Source organism: Dermochelys coriacea, chromosome 15, assembly GCF_009764565.3.
Source record: "Dermochelys coriacea isolate rDerCor1 chromosome 15, rDerCor1.pri.v4, whole genome shotgun sequence".
In the NCBI taxonomy this organism is placed as follows: domain Eukaryota; kingdom Metazoa; phylum Chordata; order Testudines; family Dermochelyidae; genus Dermochelys; species Dermochelys coriacea.
In genome coordinates, this window is record NC_050082.1 from 10071253 (window position 1) to 10091183 (window position 19931).

Below are 19931 nucleotides of genomic sequence, written 5' to 3' on the forward strand. Positions count from 1 at the left end.
TCATTTTTGGACCCCTAATAAATCTCAAATGGAGGTGCAGACCTCTTTGGAAATCTTAGACAGTCTGCAGACCATCAGAGGTCCGTGGATCACAGGTTGAAAGCCACTGGCTTAGAGAATACACATTCCCTTTATAACACTCTAAAGCCAGGTTTTGGAACTAACTGAGTAACTTAACAGTAACAAGTCACTGGGACCAGATGGCATTCACCCAAGAATTCTGAAAGAACTCAAATGTGAAATTGCTGAGCTATTAACTATGGTTTGTAAACTGTCCTTTAAATCAGCTTCTGTACCCAAAGACTGGAAGATAGCTAATGTAACGCCAATATTTAAAAAGGGCTCTAGCGGCGATCCTGGCAATTACAGACTGGTAAATCTAACGTCAGTACCAGGTAAATTAGCTGAAACAATAGTAAAGAATAAAATTGTCAGACACGTAGAAGAACAAATTGTTGGGCAAAAGTCAACATGGTTTCTGTAAAGGGAAATCATGTCTTACTAATCTACTAGAGTTCTTTGAAGGGGTCAAACAAACATGTGGACAAGGGGGATCCAGTGGACTTCGTGTACTTAGATTTCCAGAAAGCCTTTGACAAGGTCCCTCACCAAAAACTCTTATGTAAATTAAAGTTATCATGGGATAAGAGGGAAGATCCTTTCATGGACTGAGAACTGGTTAAAAGACAGGGAACAATGGGTAGGAATCAATGGTAAATTTTCAGAATGGAGAGGGGTAACTAGTAGTGTTTCCCAAGGGTCAGTCCTTGGATCAATTCTATTCAACTTATTCATAAATGATCTGGAGAAAGGGGTAAACAATGAGGTGGCAAAGTTTGCAGAGGAGACTGAACTGCTCATGATAGTTAAGACCAAAGCAGATTGTGAAGAACTTCAAAAAGATCTCACAAAACTAAGTGATTGGGCAACAAAATGGCAAATGAAATTTAATGTGGATAAATGTACAGTAATGCACATCGGAAAAAAAATAACCCCAACTATACATACAATATGATGGGGGCTAATTTAGCTACAACAAATCAGGAGAAAGATCTTGGAGTCATCATGGATAGTTCTCTGAAGACGTCCACGCAGTGTGCAGCGGCAGTAAAAAAAGCAAACAGGATGTTAGGAATCATTAAAAAAGGGATAGAGAATAAAACGGAGAATATCTTATTGTCTTTATATAAATCCATGGTACGCCCACATCTTGAATACTGCATACTGATGTGGTCCCCTCATCTCAAAAAAGATACACTGGCATTAGAAAAGGTTCAGAAAAGGGCAACTAAAATGATTAGGGGTTTGGAACGGGGCCCATATGAGGAGAGATTAGAGAGGCTAGGGCTTTTCAGCTTGGTTAAGAGGAGACTAAGGGGGGATATGATAGAGGTATATAAAATCATGAGTGGTGTGGAGAAAGTGAGTAAGGAAAAGTTATTTACTTGTTCCCATAATATAAGAACTAGGAGCCACCAACTGAAATTAATGGGCAGCAGGTTTAAAACAAATAAAAAGAAGTTCATCTTCACTCAGCGCACAGTCAGCCTGTGGAACTCCTTTGCCTGAGGAGGTTGTGAAGGCCAGGACTATTACAGGGTTTAAAAGAGAACTGGATAAATTCATGGAGGCTAAGTCCATTAATGGCTATTAGCAGGATGGGTAAGGAATGGTGTCCCTAGCCCCTGTTTATCAGACAGTGGAGATGGATGGCAGGAGAGAGATCACTTGATCATTACCTGTTAGGTTCACTCCTTCTGGGTCACCTGGCATTGGCCACTGTCGATAGACAGGATACTGGGCTGGATGGACCTTTGGTCTGACCCAGTATGGCCATTCTTATGTCTTACGTTCATTGCTCTGTAACTTACTACTTCTGTTGTGCCTGGAGTCCATATTTCCAAGCACAGGAATGAAAGCGAGTGATGAAATCTCTGAAAGTGTCAGAGAATTAACCTGCTTCTGCTTGGCTCCTGAGAACTTTTGAAAGGAGGTACCTGTTGGGATGGAGTAGACAGGGCTGCTATCAGTTTGGCAACAATTGGTTTCACTTTAGGGTCACTCTTGTCCAGATGTTTTGCCAGGGAGCCCATCAGAATGACCACGCTCTGTCTGACAGCATCATAGTTGGCATCATTTGGAGCATTCTTCAGGAATTCTTCAAACACCGGCAAGAGAGAGTTAACATTGTCCTGAAAAACAAAATGTAGAACATGTCACCTGCTACTAAAGTCCACTCTCAGAGCAAGGTTTGCTCTGCTCAGCAAGACCTTGTTATCCTTATCAGAGACTAAAACTATGCAATTATGAGTCTCAATTTACAGTTCATTTTCCATACAGAGATATTATCATATACTACAGCATTTAGGACCATGTGGCATCCTACAGGCTATGGCTATTTCCTGTGAAAGAGCAGTTAGTTCTTAAATATTTAAAAAAAAAAAAAAATAGCTACACAAACCTGCCAGCCCAGTGATCTGGTGAAAATGGTGGGCATTACCATGTGGGAGAGCTGGTCTGGATTTCAGCACTCATTCTCTTGTTCCCTGAATTAGTATGAGCTGTGAGTGAAAGAGGAAAGTGCACCCGATATTGCTCATCTGACAACTAAGAGCACTAGCTAATGGTGACAATACTCAAGTTCTTCTTGACTACAGGAATGGGGTGATCATAAAGAGACACCTTGAAGCCTGAATGAGTGCGTTCCAACTCTCCCCTCTAAAATCCATGAGGGTACAGTGCTTTGGGCTTGACAAATCATCTTTTCTTGACAGATCCATACACCAGCTACTTGTGAAATACCCATATACATTTTTACTACACTAAGTATGCATTTCTTTAACTTTGGGGTTTTTTATTTGATTCATTTTTAAAATGCCAAAGGTTCTAAGGTTCCTATGCAAGGCCTCCTACATTCTTTATATATACACACACACACACAGAGATATAGATATATAGGGTGTTGTATATACAGTTCTCAGATGCTGGCATCAGAAAATTGAAGTTATACATGTGACTTCTTGTCAGACGCAGGCAGCCTCTGATGGCGCTTACTGCCACGTCTTTACAGCAGTTATTTTACTCATCTTTAATAGTATACTCCAATTCTGCTTTTATTGCACCAGTTTTACACCATTTCAATTCCAGATACTTCAACTACATTACTCCTGATTTACCATAGTGTAAGTGAGAGGAGAATATTAGGCTGTTAGTCTGTACTGGTCACTACAGAAACAATTTTAAAATACATTAAAGAAATTCTCATTAGATGAAGGTTTTCAACAGTTATTTTGTACCAATGGCTTTATCTAATATAGAGGCTTCAACACAGTATCCAAGTCTCACTCACGTTTATTCCCATCTTTAAGGGAAGAAGAATTTGAGCTTACCTTGCCATGGGTATTGAGTGTAGAAAGAGCTGCATCTAGCATGCACTTCCGGACCTCAGTATTCCGGTCATTAAGGGCATCAGGTACAAAGAACTGAAAAAGGGGCTTCACCTGAGAACTATCCAGGTACTGAGAGAGTTTATTCAAGGCCAAGGCTATGCCACATCTGTATAAAAAAAAAAAAAAATGTATTATGTATGAATTGGGCTTCCATGATTCAGATCAATAACTTTTGTAAGCACTTGTTTTTTGCAGCTATCACCAGTTCCAGTTCCAACAGTTAACAGAGAAAACGCCATGGAACCGTAACATTTCAGATAGTCAGCAGCTGTGCCAATTTTCCCAAAGTGATGATCCCAGAGCAGCAACCACCATTTCACTTTCAGCTCCCTGCTGCAAGTTCCCAAAGGTACAATAATCTGGCATTCATACAGCAACTTTCATCTGAAGGATCTCAAGCACTTTACACAAACCCAAACACAAGGATAACTTCATCTACCACTGAAACACAGTAGCCATGTAACAGTGCACATAAGCACTAAAGAATAGATTCGTTTAAGGGAAGCAGTGAACAATATGCTGTCCAATTAAAACTACAGAAAGCATTTAAGTATGCTTTTAAGGCAGAATGTAATTATCCAAATTGGAATTTGTCCAGCTCACTGAGGCTAGCACTGCTATTCTTGACACAAATGATTGAGCACGGAACAGAGACTGAGAATCTGTTGACATAAACCACAAATGAGCCACTTTGATAGGAAAAGATTCCATTCTTATGACATTGACGGGATAAAATTGTGAAGACCAACAATCTGATGCATGGGCAGCAGATATCATAGGTTGGGGAAAGCTGTGCCTTCCCAAACAGCCAGGTGTGGCCCTGCCCATGTCCTGCTCCCAGACCCCCTCCTACTTCCTGCTCTTGCCCACTCTTCCCAGTTCCCCTGTGCAGTGGCCCCAGCCTGGGCTTGGGCTGGCACTGGGGCCGCGCCGCCCGCCTGGCGCTGGGGTCACTAGCCTGGGGTGGGGGCCAGCGGCCACGGTGGAAGGTTCTGGGTTGCGACAGGGCCTCAGTTGAAAGAGAGAGGGCTGGGGACTGGCCTCCCCCAGCCAGCGATCCACGCGCCACACATGGTCTGATGGATCTGGAAACGTTCCAGAAGAACATGCAAAGCTGTATTGGTCTGCACAGTCTGCTCTCAGGAGAGACAAGTGTCCCATAATAGGGGAGACCACACGATCAGCAGTTGGTACAAATGCAGAGTTTACTCCTCAAACACTTCCCGGGACCATATGCTGCCCTCTCACCTATAACAACATGAACAAAAGTCTGAAGCATCTCATTTAGGAAGCATTGGAAGTGAAGAGCAGAATTTGAAGACACAATACCTTGCTTCCCACTGGTCAGGTGGAGACTCAGATATCACTCGTCCCAGAGCATCCAAAACTGGAGGTGGCCTCTGTAAATGGGGAAATGGATATATTTAATCAGCATGCCTTTGCAAGGACACACACCCAAAACATGAAGGGAAAAAACAAATCTGTATAGCAGAAGTTTACTAGCAGCTCAGTCTAGTTTCCTCTCCTTAGCCTACAGAATTTTGATCCATGATGCCTCCCACATCTGCAATGCCACATTTAACAAAAAATAAAGGACATATATAACAGCGCCAACAGAAAAATGTGCACAGACCGAGTAAGAAAAGGACATGACACTGAGCATGTGTGGTTTGTGCCTGTAACTCCACACAACAACAGCTACTTACATAGAGCTTCTCCTGGTAAATCTCCATAAGTTTACTCATGACTTCAGCTGCCTGGTTTCGATACTGCTCTACAGCTTTGGAAAGAGCCTCAGCGCCAGCTTGACGCACTGCTTCCTCATAGTAGATAATATCTTTGATCAACAGGGAACAGAGATCAGGCTGCAACTCCAGACCCATAGATTCCCACAGCCTGCAGGTAACCCAAAAAGAGGTGATTGATCATTCTTCAGACAACTAGAGATCCCCCTAAACATAGAACACCAGACAGATCTAAAGTTGCACCCTTTTGGGGCAAGACCTACACAGACCCTCTGTTTAAGACCCCATATGGGAAGGCAAATAAGCATCACTGTTACAAGCCACTGAATAGAGTACAGTTCTCACCTCTCTGCCAGTTTTCTAATCTCATCTTCCACATCAAACTTCACCACCCAGAGCCGGCGCAGCAGATTTAATCCATTCTTTTCATCACTGTCAGGTGTTGGTAGCACCATCTGCAGCTCCATTAGTCCCTGAATGAAATGACAGGACATTCAGTGCAAATGTCTGGTCTCTACAGCCATCCTTAGCAGAGATGACCTTAAATCATAATACAGGAAATCTTCCATGTAAAGGAAAATTGATTAAATTAACTTTCTGCTGAAGAACGTCGACACTTTTCATTTTGCCAAAAGCTGCTGCAAATTGCACAAAATGAGTGCCAGAGACTGGGTAATAGTTAGGCAAGGAGTATTTGAGGGCTGGGGAGGAGGAGAAACTATTTCAATTTTACTGTATGTGCACCATCTCACAGCCATGCAAGGAGACTAATACTTGATTAAAGAACCATTTCAGCAGTCTCACACAAAAGAAGTGTTGCATTCACCTTTCTGAAGAACACATTTTTGTAATTTATCAGGAAAGCTATATTGCCATCCAGTTGCTCAATAATCACCAGTAAAATAGTGACTGAGGACTAAGAAGGAGGGGATAGGAGAACATAAAACCAATGTAATTAGGTACAGCAGCCAAGCAATAGCTCTCAGCTGCTTAGAAGTCCAGGTCTAGGTAATTGCCTAGATCAGGAGCCCAATAAAAGACAGAAATCACACCTGCATTGAATAGGACAATAGTGTCATTTGCAATTGTTGCCATGGGGAGAAATACCATAAAAGGGAAAGAATTATCCGAGTAATGCTGTGCACACTCAGAGGAAGATGCTTGCCTGAACTTGCTTTTCCACAATAGAGCACCAAGAAGTAGAGTTCTAGTAGGTGTCTAGCACTGGACAGGACTCTAGGGTTAGGGACAACTTTTACTCTATGCTAGGAGGAAATTTATTCAAAAGTCAGTCCATGTCAGGATTCAAGGGGAATAAAAGCACCAAGGCAACTAGACTGTTTCTTCCTTCAGAATAGTTGTGCTCTCGAGCTAGATAACAAAACACCAGCATAACAAACTACACAAATAAGATTCATTAAAACAATGTTAGGATTGCAAAGTCAAGCACTCAAAGTTCAAAGATGTCAGAATTAAGAGTGTGTGTGCAACCTGAGACATACACTTTGCCAGTGGGTTTCACAGATACTTGCTCAACAACAAAGAAATATCAGAAACTCAGGAATATTCCAAGTTCTGGAGAGGACTGTTCTCTAGTGCAGTGGTTCTCAAACGGAGGGTCAGGACCCCAAAGTAGGTCGCGACCCCATTTTAATGGTGTTGCCAGGGCTGGCATTAAACATGCTGGGGCCCAGGACTGAAGCCTGAAAGCTTCATCCCTGGATGGTGGGGCTCATGTCACAGGCTCCTGGCCTGGGGCTGAAGGCTTTGGCGGCCATGCCCAGGGCTCAGGCTTCGGTCCTCCTTCCTGGGGCCATGTAGAAATTTTTGTTGTCAGAAGGGTCGCAGTGCAATGAAGTTTGAGAACCCCTGCTCTAGTGGTTACAGATTCTTTTGCCCTTTTCATCTTCAAGCTTGATCCTGACTCTCTGCCCCTCCCTCAATCCCAGTCCAAGTCTCCTTTTCCCTCCAAATCCCAGTCTTCCCCCAATCCTGGCTCCTCATCCCAAATTTCCCACTGTTGTCTAATTTCAGCCGTCTCTTCTTCCAAACCCTGTCTCCTTGACTGACCAATCCCAGTATTGGCCCACTCCTTGCACCAGTTCCAGGACCCAGTTCTCTGCCCACTCCTCATGCTCTTCGTCCCAGTCTACTTCCTCTGTACCCTTCGCACCCCACACCCAGTCCAGCTCTTGTCCTTTCTGCATTTGAGTCAGGAAACCACCTGCTCCATGCTGCCCAGATGCCAGCAGGGAGAGCATTGAGAGCACAAAAGAGTTTCTGCTCTCAGTTCCTGCGCCTGGTACCACAGTGATGAACAGCAATTGCAGGGAAAGGCCTGCTCGGCTCCTGCAGCCCTAGGATGCAGCATGCCCCATGCAAACAGACTTTTCAGAAAACTAGCTGCCAAAACGCTAACCAGTCTCTATTGTTAAAAAAAAAAAAAAAAAAAAAAACACCTTTTTGCCTAAGAACTAGGCAAGCACAGACAATACTGAAGGGGGTTTATTTACAGTACCAGGAAGACATACAAGCAGCTTTAAAAATATGGTGCCATAGTGGCCAGTTATATACTTTTTTTATTAAATTTATTTGTACATACAGAGACAGACATTGTTACAAATAAATAAAAACCCTAAAAAATAAAAATAAAAAAAAATACATACATATGAAGGTCATCCTACTTGTATCAAACATTTACGACTACCTTGCGGGGGAAGGAGGCAGGGGGGTGGCGGTGGATGAGTGCTTATAAACATCCGGTGGGTTGTGAAGGGAAAATTAGCATTATTCTAAGAGCTAAATTACTGGGCTGGCAATAACCATATAAGCTAAGCTATGTTATCAGGTATTAACAAAAACTATGCCTTTGCTTCTCAGCAGTTTGTCTTTTTTGCTGGCTAAATTTTAACTCTTTTCTAACACTATTGAGCATGTGCAAACAGTTTTTCCCCCTAAGGCTTATAACTTGGCCAAAATTTGGACAGGTTTTGTTGGTTTTTTTTTTTTTGTTTGTTTTTTTTAAATGGGAACAGTAAGAGAGACATCCCTGATACCAGAGGGACCCCCTCCTGCCAAATTTCAAGCTCCTGCTCTGAAGCATGGAGGTGCTTGAGCTCCTCAGCAAGTCTGTAGGAAGAATTTTTAACTTGGACAAAACAACCTCTTGTCCCCTTATCCCATTCTCATAAATGGCTGACCCATTTTTGCTGAAATTTTCTAAAAAAACATTCATTCAACCTGAGCCAGACACGGAACATTTCAGCCCAAATGGCCCAAAGTTTGGCAAAGTTATAAACAACTAGATACAAGGTCTTGTAATGTGAAGCATCAAGCAACCTTTACTATAGGCAGCACTACCAGCTCCTCCTATAATTATTAAGGGCAAACATAATGTTAAAGTGTTACACAGCCGTATGAGGAAGGAGACGGGGATAAGCCAAAACTGCTATTTGAACCACAAACCCAGTGCAGACCCTTTAATGCAATTAATAATGTTCTGACTGTCCATAGTGGGAACATTTAGTAGTCACTGTCTCCTCCTACAGAGCTTAGCCCAGAGACCCACCTAACAAATGATGGGAACTATCCCAATCAGGGGGTTAGTAGCCTGCACAAAGGACTTAGAGAGCCTCGAGTTTAAGTGGAAGTCAGAACAAATGTTTCACACCTACCCTGAGAGCTGCATCTCGAACATTCATGCATGGAGACTGCAGGGCCTGGAGTAACACATCAATCTCCTCCTGTTCTGCATAGGCACAGCCATCCTCTCCACTGCTACTGGTGCACAGAGCAGTCAGTGTATTGGAAGCCAAAACCTGAAACACGATTACAAAGTATTAGAGATCCTATTGCTAGCCTTCCATCCCATTGCACTTATCATAAATAAAATATAGATGGATATGACTACATTGCAACAAAGGAAAAAATCTGACAGACAGTCCAGTGGCAGTGCAACACGCAGCCAGGAAGTGACTTGGTGCTTTGCTTTCTATCTGGGAAAGGCTTTTCTGACTCTCCTCCCCATCAGCATCCTGGCCAATACAGAATGAGCAGTGTAGTTGGACTCTGAAGGGAGCCACTTCTACACTTCTTTGCTGGAGGGACAAGGACCACCACACAAGGCCTTAGAGAGGAAATAAATAGGGACAAACTCAGGGGGAAATGGGGAAGAACGAGTTGGTCCAGTAGAGGAAGAACAAAGGCTTGTTATCTCAGATACTGGTACCATATAAAACAACTGGTGGTACGTAAACATATGTGAACAACCAGCCTCAGAGATTTAGATTGATGGACATATTTCCTAGGTTCAGCTGCTTATGCAGCTTAGGCTGGGTCTATACTGCTAGACCAAGTGGACAGCTCACCTGTAACCGTGGAGAACCTGTTCCAATCACCCTGGTCAGCAACAGCAGCATATCTGTGCGAGGCAGCAACTCGGGGCCATTCTAAGAAGAGGGGGAAAAATAACATCTTGCCACTCTAATTCGTTCAAATGTAACCCCAAAAGCTAACAGGCAGAGAAAATCCAGTGCTAGCAAGTTAGCTGGGCAGGAAGGAAACCCATTCCAATGCCAGCTGCACTATTCTTACACCAGTGAACAAAAGACCTTGAATCATTACATCTGACTCCTAAGGATTAATTCAAACTAATCCATATACTGGTAGATGCTGGAATAGTGATCTTAGCTAGGCAATTCAGTAGCAAGAGGATAGGCACCTTCAAAATATCTACAACAGAGATATTGAGGGACTTCTGAAGGGAAAGTAATATAGGACTAAGCTATTTGCAAGTAGTGATGGTTAGGTCCTCTACCATCAAATGAGACCAGGGAAAAGTATATGAACAAAGAGAAATCAGATTATTTGTGTAGCACCAAATTGTGCTAAAGCCTACCACATAAAGTCTAAGAGGCTGTGAAAAAGACAACAGATACTCCCTATAAACCCTCATCAACTTGCCAGCTTGTGAATTCTGTCAAAGCAACAAGTCTCAGACTGAGTGTCTAAGAACAGGGGATACAGAGCAAGTCAGCAGCAGGGAGCTAGGGAAACTGTTTCAGTGATATTCGAGACACAAGATGGGCAAGGGAGTATCTTTTACTGGACCAACTTCTGTTGGGGAGAGACAGACAAGCTTTTGAGCTACTCAGAGCTCTTCTTCAGGTCTGGGAAAGGCATTCAGAGTCACACAGCTAAGTACAGATAAATATGTGCTAACTACTTAAGCTAAACTATCTGTTCTAGCTTGTGTTTATCTGTGACTTTCTGAATACTTTTCCCAGATCGGAGGAAGAGCTCTGTGTAAGCTTGAAAGCTTGTCTCTCTCACCCACAGAAGTTGGTCCAATAAAAGATATTACCTCACCCACCTCATCCCTCTAATATCCTGGGACTGACCATTGCATACAATCACTGATATTTTCACATACAATAAATAGCAAGCTCTGCTGAAGGGACAACTTAGTAGCTGCACAGAACTCTTCATCCCAGGGTTTCTTGCTGAAAGTATCAGTGCCCCCATTAACCACTCCTTGGTAACTCTCTAATCTTTAATGCCATTATCTTCAGAGTGATCTCTTCACATTCCTCCAGTTCCCAGCCCCGGGGAATGGATGAACACTAACCTCATCCACCAGCGAAGTTTGGCCACTTGCTGACCTCAGCTGAGCATGGACTGTAAGGATCTGCAGGATCTTGACCATGAGTGCCTCCTTCTCTTCACTATCATTGGGCGTCTCAGTCAGCACTGTCTTTAACAGAGGAAAGACTAAGGAAAATGCTGGGGCTGATAACGATGCAGTGCCTGCAATGGGTAGAGAGAAAAGAAGAAATCCTGTGAGCACAGTGGAGTCTCTTGGGCCTTCATTTACTCGTAGATATGTAAGAGATTAATTTATTATTCTTTAACTTTTATATTGTGGTATCGCCTAAAGGCCACAACCGGGTTAGGCCCCATAGTGCTAGGCACTGAACAAACACACACAATAAATGTCACAAAAAGCTTACAGTCTAAAAGAGACGAGATGCAACAAGTGGAGTTGGGTGACAGGGTAAGAAATGTAGCAAGGTGTGCACAATTCTTAGCTATTCTAAAGCAGCAGTCACAGCTCACCATCTGCCTAACCACTGTCACATTGCAGTTTCACTTAAACAGCAGTGGCATTCAGGCCCCAATATTGAGCCAGTCTGAGATGCCTGCTCTCAGTGCTGGTGCATTTTATATTAGTGTGCTGGGCTTTTAATTAAGTGACATTAGGAGCTCAAATGATGTCAGACACTTAGGACCGTGTAGAAAAAGCACAAAGATTAAGAGGAATCACTGAAATTCAGGGGACAAAAAGTGGAAAAATATATGAGATACTGAGCTCAGCATCAATAGCTGTACTGCTTTTACACAGTACCCAGCATCCTAGCCAGACCATCCCCTCAAAGACGTCACATGGATTACAGGGGACAAGATTCCTTTAACTCTGGTTTGAGGCTCAACAAATAAAGCATTTTGAACTCCAGTTGTTTGGCAGCTGGGTCTTTTTCTCTCACAGTGAACCAGCTTTAGAACGGCGTGAAACACACACTCCTCCCAGCCAGTCCAAAACAGTGAGGTATTAGAAAATAAAGCATTAGAAAGGCTAGCAAAATAAATGACCCTAAATCCCCAGTGTCAGGCTATCCTGTCAAGTATTATTTACTGCAGGGTACAGCATGAATATAGCCACTGGTTAGGTATGGACCAGTATTCATAAGAATCCTCCCATGGGACCACAGTTACAGTCCTTTTTCAAATATTGCTAAAAATAAATAGTGGTTAGAGAGCGTGAATACCCAGGAGAAATGTTTGCCTTTTACTTTCTCTATCAGTGAATGCAGATTTTAATTTCAAATGGAAGAATGAAGAGCTCTGCAGATTCTGCACTGCAGTGTTACAGCCAGTTTCTCTCATGTAGGACACACATGCTGTCAGAGCATTTCAAGGAAGAATTATTAATGACCCTTTTTCCTTGTGAAGCTGCTAATTATTTAACACTACTACAGAGGGAGCATGGATGAAGAAGCCACAGCTGTGGAATTTGCTCCCTCTAGCCCCAAAATACAGTAACTTCAGGGCATATCTCATTATGTGTCAAGCATTGGCTTGACTATGGGTTTAAGCAAGGGAGGGTTCTTGATTTCTTTACAAGGGGCTTTATCAGGGAGGAAAGCTATTTTGCATTCATTTCAGACAACAACCATTACTGTATTTAAGTATGTAAAAATATGCCCAGATGCTTCAGAAACAGATGATTACATCACATTTTGAAAGGGTAATTTCATGGTAAACTAAGGAATTAATCTTAATTTAAAAGATTAACAATATTTTGGATATTAAGAGACATTAAGCACTGCAGCATTTAAAAATCTTCAATCTAATGGGAAAAGGAGTTAAATCAAAATTTCAAATAGAAAAGCTGGGAAAGCATTTATCTATGCAACAGGATTTGCACAACAATATACTTATGAGCAAATTCTCAGACATTTGTTCAAATAACTGCTGAGTGGGAGGAAAAATGTGTATTGTGGTTGTATCCAGCAACAGCTGCTTTCAGGAAAGAAGCTTTAAAATGGTTCTAAATATTAATGAGACAGTACAGTTGAAACAGATGATATACTGCAGAGTCACAATATCACTGAGATGTTAAACAATGTATTGAAGTGGAAAGCATCATGGTCAATGGCTTACTAAACTGTAAAGAATAAGTGTACTGCAATCACAGAGAAGCAGACCATGGTGGGTGAAGGACTATAGCACTGAGGTACAAGGTCTTTAAAATGATGAATAAAGCTGTATCCTAGATTTCCTCTAAAGAACTGTAAGGGCTGTATCCCAAGGTATTATACTGGTCATAATGGGACAGGAACAGAAAGGTTAAGTTAGATGGTAAACAACCAGAAGCCAGGATGAGCCACAGCTCACACGGCAAGCAAGCTGGGGCAACTCAGCTTTTTTTTTCCCCCCCCTTCTTTTCCTCTTTTCGCTTAGTCTAATATTTGCCACACTTAGTCAACACTTATGTTAAGCAGTGCGGAATACTAAGAATTATTCAGTGTTTGCAGGTTTCAGAGTAGCAGCCATGTTAGTCTGTATTCGCAAAAAGAAAAGGAGTACTTGTGGCACCTTAGAGACTAAAATTTATTTGAGCATAAGCTTTCGTGAGCTACAGCTCACTTCATCAGATGCATTTACAATGTTTGCATACATTTATGAACCATGCTTACAGATTCCTCTGCAGGACGTGGGCCTTAGCATGAACTCTGGTGTAGCATTATTTGTTTGTATAATGGGTTTTTGGTTGTGTTTTTTAACGATGAAAAACTAACAAGGAATAACTGATAGCGATTTTATACTTGCACTTATTGTACCTGTGACAACATGTATTACTGCTATTACTGCAACAAGAAAAATCTTAGGAAGTAAGTCTGGGGGTTTTGGTAAGTAGAGGAGCTTTTCTATCTAATTTGGGGAAAATAAATGTGACATTTTAGCTCGCAAGAGGCTGTACAAATATATTAAAAAAATCTGGAAAACCCCTAGCATCTCTCACCTGGCTCTCCCTTGCCAGTCCTGCTGGGGATGGTGTGTGCATGCAACAAGCAAACAACTCTGTTAATGGCAGTAGACAACTCTTCTTGGCACCAGGATTCGTCTAATTCACACACTGGTTTCATCAGGCGTAAGGTCACATGACTCACTAAAGTACCTAAATATAATAAAACAGAGTCTTCGAGTGGACTAAATACAAACAAAAGTCATTCCCAGAGGTAAAACATAAATCCCAAACATTATGAACCAGTGGCGTAGGAGCAATTTTTATTGTGGGGGTGCTGAAAGCCATTGAACAAAGTTGCAAGCCCTGTATATGATGGAAACCACTTCAAGCCAGGGGGTGCTGCCGCACTCCCAGCACCCATAGTTGCAGCACGTCAGTTACCAAACTTCCAGAGAGAAGGAACTGCTAATCACAGAGCTAAGGGCTCTCACACCAGCTGGATGAGAGCAGAGGGAACAGAATACCAGCTCTCCAGCTTATGAGAGATGTCTCCATCTGTGTGCATTTCAATCAGATTTCAGCCTAAGCCAAGAAGATTTAGTTTAATTCTCTGATCAGAAATGAGCCGGTTTCTGCAAGAGCCATCAGGAAACCCAAGAAAAGAAGCCTCATGCATTCAAAATTTCTCTCAGAGTTCTCCACATAAGGGCCATAGGTCAGTTGTTATCGCCATCTGATGGCCTGCTACGAGTTGCTAGTTACTGACCATTTCCACATCCAATGAACAAACATCAAATTTGACATTTGGTACTCCTATTGGCAAGCTCAACAAGGTAGCCAAGGACTAAATGATGAATGCGTGCAGTCAAAGAACTATGCTGGGGCAGATACTCCCATTCCAGGACAGACTGAGACATATCTGTTCTATTGCTAAAGCAAAGCAATGTTCAGAGCTATCTAGCTAACATATTTCACACTCTCTATATTCACTTTAAAAGTTCCAGAAGAAACATTTACAATCTGATATAACAGAAGCACCCCCTGAACAGGAAATCTTTATATAACACACAACAAATTGCAGATACTAACCGAAAGTCTTCAGTCGAGGAGGCATGACACAGGAAGCTAAGGAAAGGAAAGCGGTTTTAATTCTGGGAGCAGCCAATGGGGATTTTAACAGTGGCAAGAAGGAGCCTATGAGAACCGGGATGTACTGGGTTAGATCAAGAGGGTTTCTCTTTAGAACAGCATCCAGGAGTCCTAGAGCTGCTTCCAGTTCGCCATCAAGCTGCAAGAGAAATCATTGCAATGGTTACTCCAAAGACTATCTACAAATCAAAGAAGAGGTTTAATCTTTTGTTTCTGATGAAAAACTGCAAATGGATTATTGTCAGTTGTTCTTACATTTTCATTAACTTTTCTTTTAATTGAAATGATTTGTTCATGTCAGTTTGCAGAGGTGATGAAAGTGTGTTGAGTCAAAAGTATCAGAATACCATCCCCTGTCCCCACCCTAGAGCTTGCATAGATGCAATTTCAGGCAAATTCAGTAACTTGCCTCCTTCAGTTGCTTTCTGATCCGAGACTCCTTCTCCAACTGTGCATGCAGCAACTCTTTCTGTTTAGTAGTCAGCTGCACCTCCTCTTTTATTCCTTTCTTCTTCTTTATTTCCTGAAGGAGAGAGTTATTGACATTATTTGGGGACTATCAGCACTATCCTCTCCACATAGGCTGTGGGGTGGGAGGGAAGGAGGTGGAGACAGAGAAAATGTAATCAACTCAAAATTAGCTACTCATAAGGCAACATCAAAACACTGCTCCAAAGACATACAACTCCTACTCAAAGGGCTGGTCTACACTTGAAAATTAGATCAACCCAGCTTCCTCATTCAGGGGCGTGAAAGCTCCACATCCCTAAGCAACATAATTAAGGTGTCCTAAATCCCCAAGTAGACAACGCTAGATTAGCAGAAGAATTCTTCTGCTGACCGAGCTACCGACTCTTGGGGAGATGGATTACCTACACTGATGGGAAAACACTTCCCGTTGGCATATGTGGTGTCTACCCTGAAGTACTGCAGCTGTGCCGCTGCATTTCAAACCTAGACAAGCCCTAAATGCAGAATGAAGCTCAATGAATTCACAACTCAGCAGAGCATCCCATCAGAAGCAAGGCACCAGCTTTGCCCAGCAAGGAATCATTCAATGAACTGCACTTTCAGTGGCAATAGCTGTATGCAGTATTTCCATTGACTACATCAGGTAAATTAGAGGCCCCCAAATAAATCTGGGGAGATTTTTTTTCCAGGAAGTTATGCTTTCACGCTTGAATAAAGCTACCCAATTTAAACAGGATTTACCACTTGTCCCATACAATAATGGGAATTATTCTCTTACAGACATAAAAAGCGTTTATTTGCTTGCTATGATTTCAGTTTATCACATTTAGTCCCAACGGCGGTGTTTTATACTACTGAGCTCTGGTCTTAGGTTGCATTTGGACTGATTCTACACTGATCTTTGCTGGAGATGTCCTCTCCCCACCTCAGCCCTGAGCTCAGCACTACCCCTTGTGATAAAGTCAGGCCGGATGGCTGCAAGAGGGTTCTGGAAGGCCAAGATATAAGCCCTAGAATGTTAAAGGCCATTTTTCCTACAAGTCGAGAAGGGTTTACCTCAGGTCATTTAGGGACACCTGAATCCAATTAAGGGCTGCCAGAGACCTTTTAAAACCCCTCCTCTGTTGAGAGAAAAAGGGAGAGAGAGAGAGAGAGAGAGAGAGAGAAGTGGCTGCCAGGCTAGTGGCAGCAAGGAAATTAACTTCTCCAGGGTGAAAGGCTGTGCTTCTTCCCATAGGGGAAACAGCCAAACCTGAGATTCTTCCCCTAGCAGACACTGACACCCCGAGGCAAACAATAGGACAACACCCTGCCCCAGTGAGGGAAGGTATCCCCCTTTGTTTGAGTTTGTGAGACTGTTTCCTTTTTGTTTAGTGGAGGAATTACCCCTTAAGCCAACCCTGAGGCCCACCCTGAAAATATGGCCAAAGGAACACAAAAGACCAAAGGCAAATGCTGCCCAGAGTGGGGCTGATTTACCCCAGGCCCACCACCACCAGAGCGCTAAGTGCTAAGTCTGGAAAGACGAAGGAGGGGCCTTGTCACACCCTGTTTAATAGCAAACTACTCATTTACTTCTGGATTCTGCAAAAATGCATTGGCCGTGTCCTTGCCATTCGGATACTGGTGATCCAGCAGGTAGCACCTTTCCTCCCTAATTGTATTACAGTATCACCTAGAGGCTCCAGCTGACATTGGGGCACCATTGTGTTAGGTGCTGTACGTGTGTACGTACAGAGAGAGAGTGTGAGTGAGTGTAAAAGGCAGTCTTTGCCCTGAATAGTTTACAATCTGAACAAAGGATGTAAGGTAAAACAGAGGCATAGAGGGGTGAAAGACCTGCCCAAGGTTATATGAAAAGTCAGTGGCAGAGCTGAGAACAGAACCTAGGTTTCCTGAGTCCCAGACTAGCATCCTGTTCACTGGACTATGTTGCCTCTCCTAGTTCATACTGAACTACTGTCATGGCACAGACTTAGAGAGTTGTGTTCCCATCGTTTTAAATGAGAAATCCTGAAAGATACCATGGCATCTTCATAAGGACAGGAAATATTAACCATGGTATACTGGACAGATTCAAATTTGAGCATAAGCTTTCGTGAGCTACAGCTCACTTCATCGGATGCATTTGGTGGAAAATACAGAGGGGAGATTTATATACACACACAGAGAACATGAAACAATGGGTTTTATCAGACACACTGTAAGGAGAGTGATCACTTAAGATGAGCCATCACCAGCAGCAGGGGAGGGAAAGGAGGAAAACCTTTCATGGTGACAAGCAAGGTAGGCTATTTCCAGCAGTTAACAAGAACATCTGAGGAACAGTGGGGGGTGGGATGGGGGAAGAAATAACATGGGGAAATAGTTTTACTTTGTGTAATGACTCATCCATTCCCAGTCTCTATTCACGCCTAAGTTAATTGCATCCAGTTTGCAAATTCATTCCAATTCAGCAGTCTCTGGTTGGAGTCTGTTTTTGAAGTTTTTTTGTTGAAGGATAGCCACCCTCAGGTCTGTAATCGAGTGACCGGAGAGATTGAAGTGTTCTCCGACTGGTTTTTGAATGTTATAATTCTTGAGGTCTGATTTGTGTCCATTTATTCTTTTACGTAGAGACTGTCCAGTTTGACCAATGTACATGGCAGAGGGGCATTGCTGGCACATGATGACATATATCACATTGGTAGATGCGCAGGTGAACGAGCCTCTGATAGTGTGGCTGATGTGATTAGGCCCTATGATGGTGTCCCCTGAATAGATATGTGGACACAGTTGGCAACGGGTTTTGTTGCAAGGATAGGTTCCTGGGTTAGTGGTTCTGTTGTGTGGTGTGTGCTTGCTGGTGAGTATTTGCTTCAGACTGGGGGGCTGTCTGTAAGCAAGGACTGGCCTGTCTCCCAGTGTCTGTGAGAATGATGGGTCGTCCTTCAGGATAGGTTGTAGATCCTTGATGATGCGTTGGAGAGGTTTTAGTTGGGGGCTGAAGGTGATGGCTAGTGGCATTCTGTTATTTTCTTTGTTGGGCCTGTCCTGTAGTAGGTGACTTCTGGGTACTCTTCTGGCTCTGTCAATCTGTTTCTTCACTTCAGCAGGTGGGTATTGTAGTTGTAAGAATGCATGAGAGAGATCTTGTAGGTGTTTGTCTCTGTCTGAGGGGTTGGAGCAAATGCGGTTATATCATAGAGCTTGGCTGTAGACAGTGGATCTTGTGGTATGATCTGGATGAAAGCTAGAGGCATGTAGATCCATTGTCTACAGCCAAGCTCTACAATATAACCGCATTTGCTCCAACCCCTCAGACAGAGACAAACACCTACAAGATCTCTCTCATGCATTCTTACAACTACAATACCCACCTGCTGAAGTGAAGAAACAGATTGACAGAGCCAGAAGAGTACCCAGAAGTCACCTACTACAGGACAGGCCCAACAAAGGAAATAACAGAACGCCACTAGCCATCACCTTCAGCCCCCAACTAAAACCTCTCCAACGCATCATCAAGGATCTACAACTTATTCTGAAGGACGACCCATCATTCTCACAGACCCTGGGAGACAGGCCAGTCCTTGCTTATAGACAGCCCCCAGTCTGAAGCAAATACTCACCAGCAACCACACACCACACAACAGAACCACTAACCCAGGAACCTATCCTTGCAACAAAGCCCGTTGCCAACTGTGTCCACATATCTATTCAGGGGACACCATCATAGGGCCTAATCACATCAGCCACACTATCAGAGGCTCGTTCACCTGCGCATCTACCAATGTGATATATGCCATCATGTGCCAGCAATGCCCCTCTGCCATGTACATTGGTCAAACTGGACAGTCTCTTCGTAAAAGAATAAATGGACACAAATCAGACCTCAAGAATTATAACATTCAAAAACCAGTCGGAGAACACTTCAATCTCTCCGGTCACTCGATTACAGACCTGAGGGTGGCTATCCTTCAACAAAAAAAACTTCAAAAACAGACTCCAACCAGAGACTGTTGAATTGGAATGCATTTGCAAACTGGATACAATTAACTTAGGCTTGAATAAAGACTGGGAATGGATGAGTCATTACACAAAATAAAACTATTTCCCCATGTTATTTCTCCCCCCCACCCCACCCCCCACTGTTCCTCAGATGTTCTTGTTAACTGCTGGAAATAGCCTACCTTGCTTGTCACCATGAAAGGTTTTCGTCCTTTCCCTCCTCTGCTGCTGGTGATGGCTCATCTTAAGTGATCACTCTCCTTACAGTGTGTATGATAAAACCCATTGTTTCATGTTCTCTGTGTGTGTGTGTATATAAATCTCCCCTCTGTATTTTCCACCAAATGCATCCGATGAAGTGAGCTGTAGCTCACGAAAGCTTATGTTCAAATAAATTTGTTAGTCTCTAAGGTGCCACAAATACTCCTTTTCTTTTTGCAAATACAGACTAACACGCCTGCTACTCTGAAACCTGGACAGATTTAAACTCAGGTCACGGTATTTTGCCTCCCCTAATTCCTCCTAAAGTTTTAACTGGATACAGTATTATTCTTCACTTCCTGTCCTATGCAGTTGATTGTTGCTGGATGCTATTAAAGCAGA

At 42.9% G+C, this 19931-nt stretch overlaps 1 protein-coding gene across 2 annotated transcripts in view; it reads right to left on the bottom strand.

Annotated features, from left to right (window-relative positions):
* The window catches only part of GCN1 (GCN1 activator of EIF2AK4), a 64835-nt gene that overhangs the window by 22984 nt on the left and 21920 nt on the right, over positions 1-19931 (bottom strand). For both annotated transcript variants that reach the window (XM_038373111.2, XM_043497982.1), the window contains exons 23-33: positions 15280-15393; positions 14811-15009; positions 13776-13931; positions 10821-10999; positions 9562-9642; positions 8869-9012; positions 5540-5667; positions 5156-5345; positions 4779-4849; positions 3390-3555; positions 1998-2192 (exon numbers count right to left, since the gene is read on the bottom strand). In XM_038373111.2, coding sequence (XP_038229039.1) covers positions 1998-2192; positions 3390-3555; positions 4779-4849; positions 5156-5345; positions 5540-5667; positions 8869-9012; positions 9562-9642; positions 10821-10999; positions 13776-13931; positions 14811-15009; positions 15280-15393 — 1623 coding nt within the window. The remainder of the gene's footprint in view (positions 1-1997; positions 2193-3389; positions 3556-4778; positions 4850-5155; positions 5346-5539; positions 5668-8868; positions 9013-9561; positions 9643-10820; positions 11000-13775; positions 13932-14810; positions 15010-15279; positions 15394-19931) is intronic.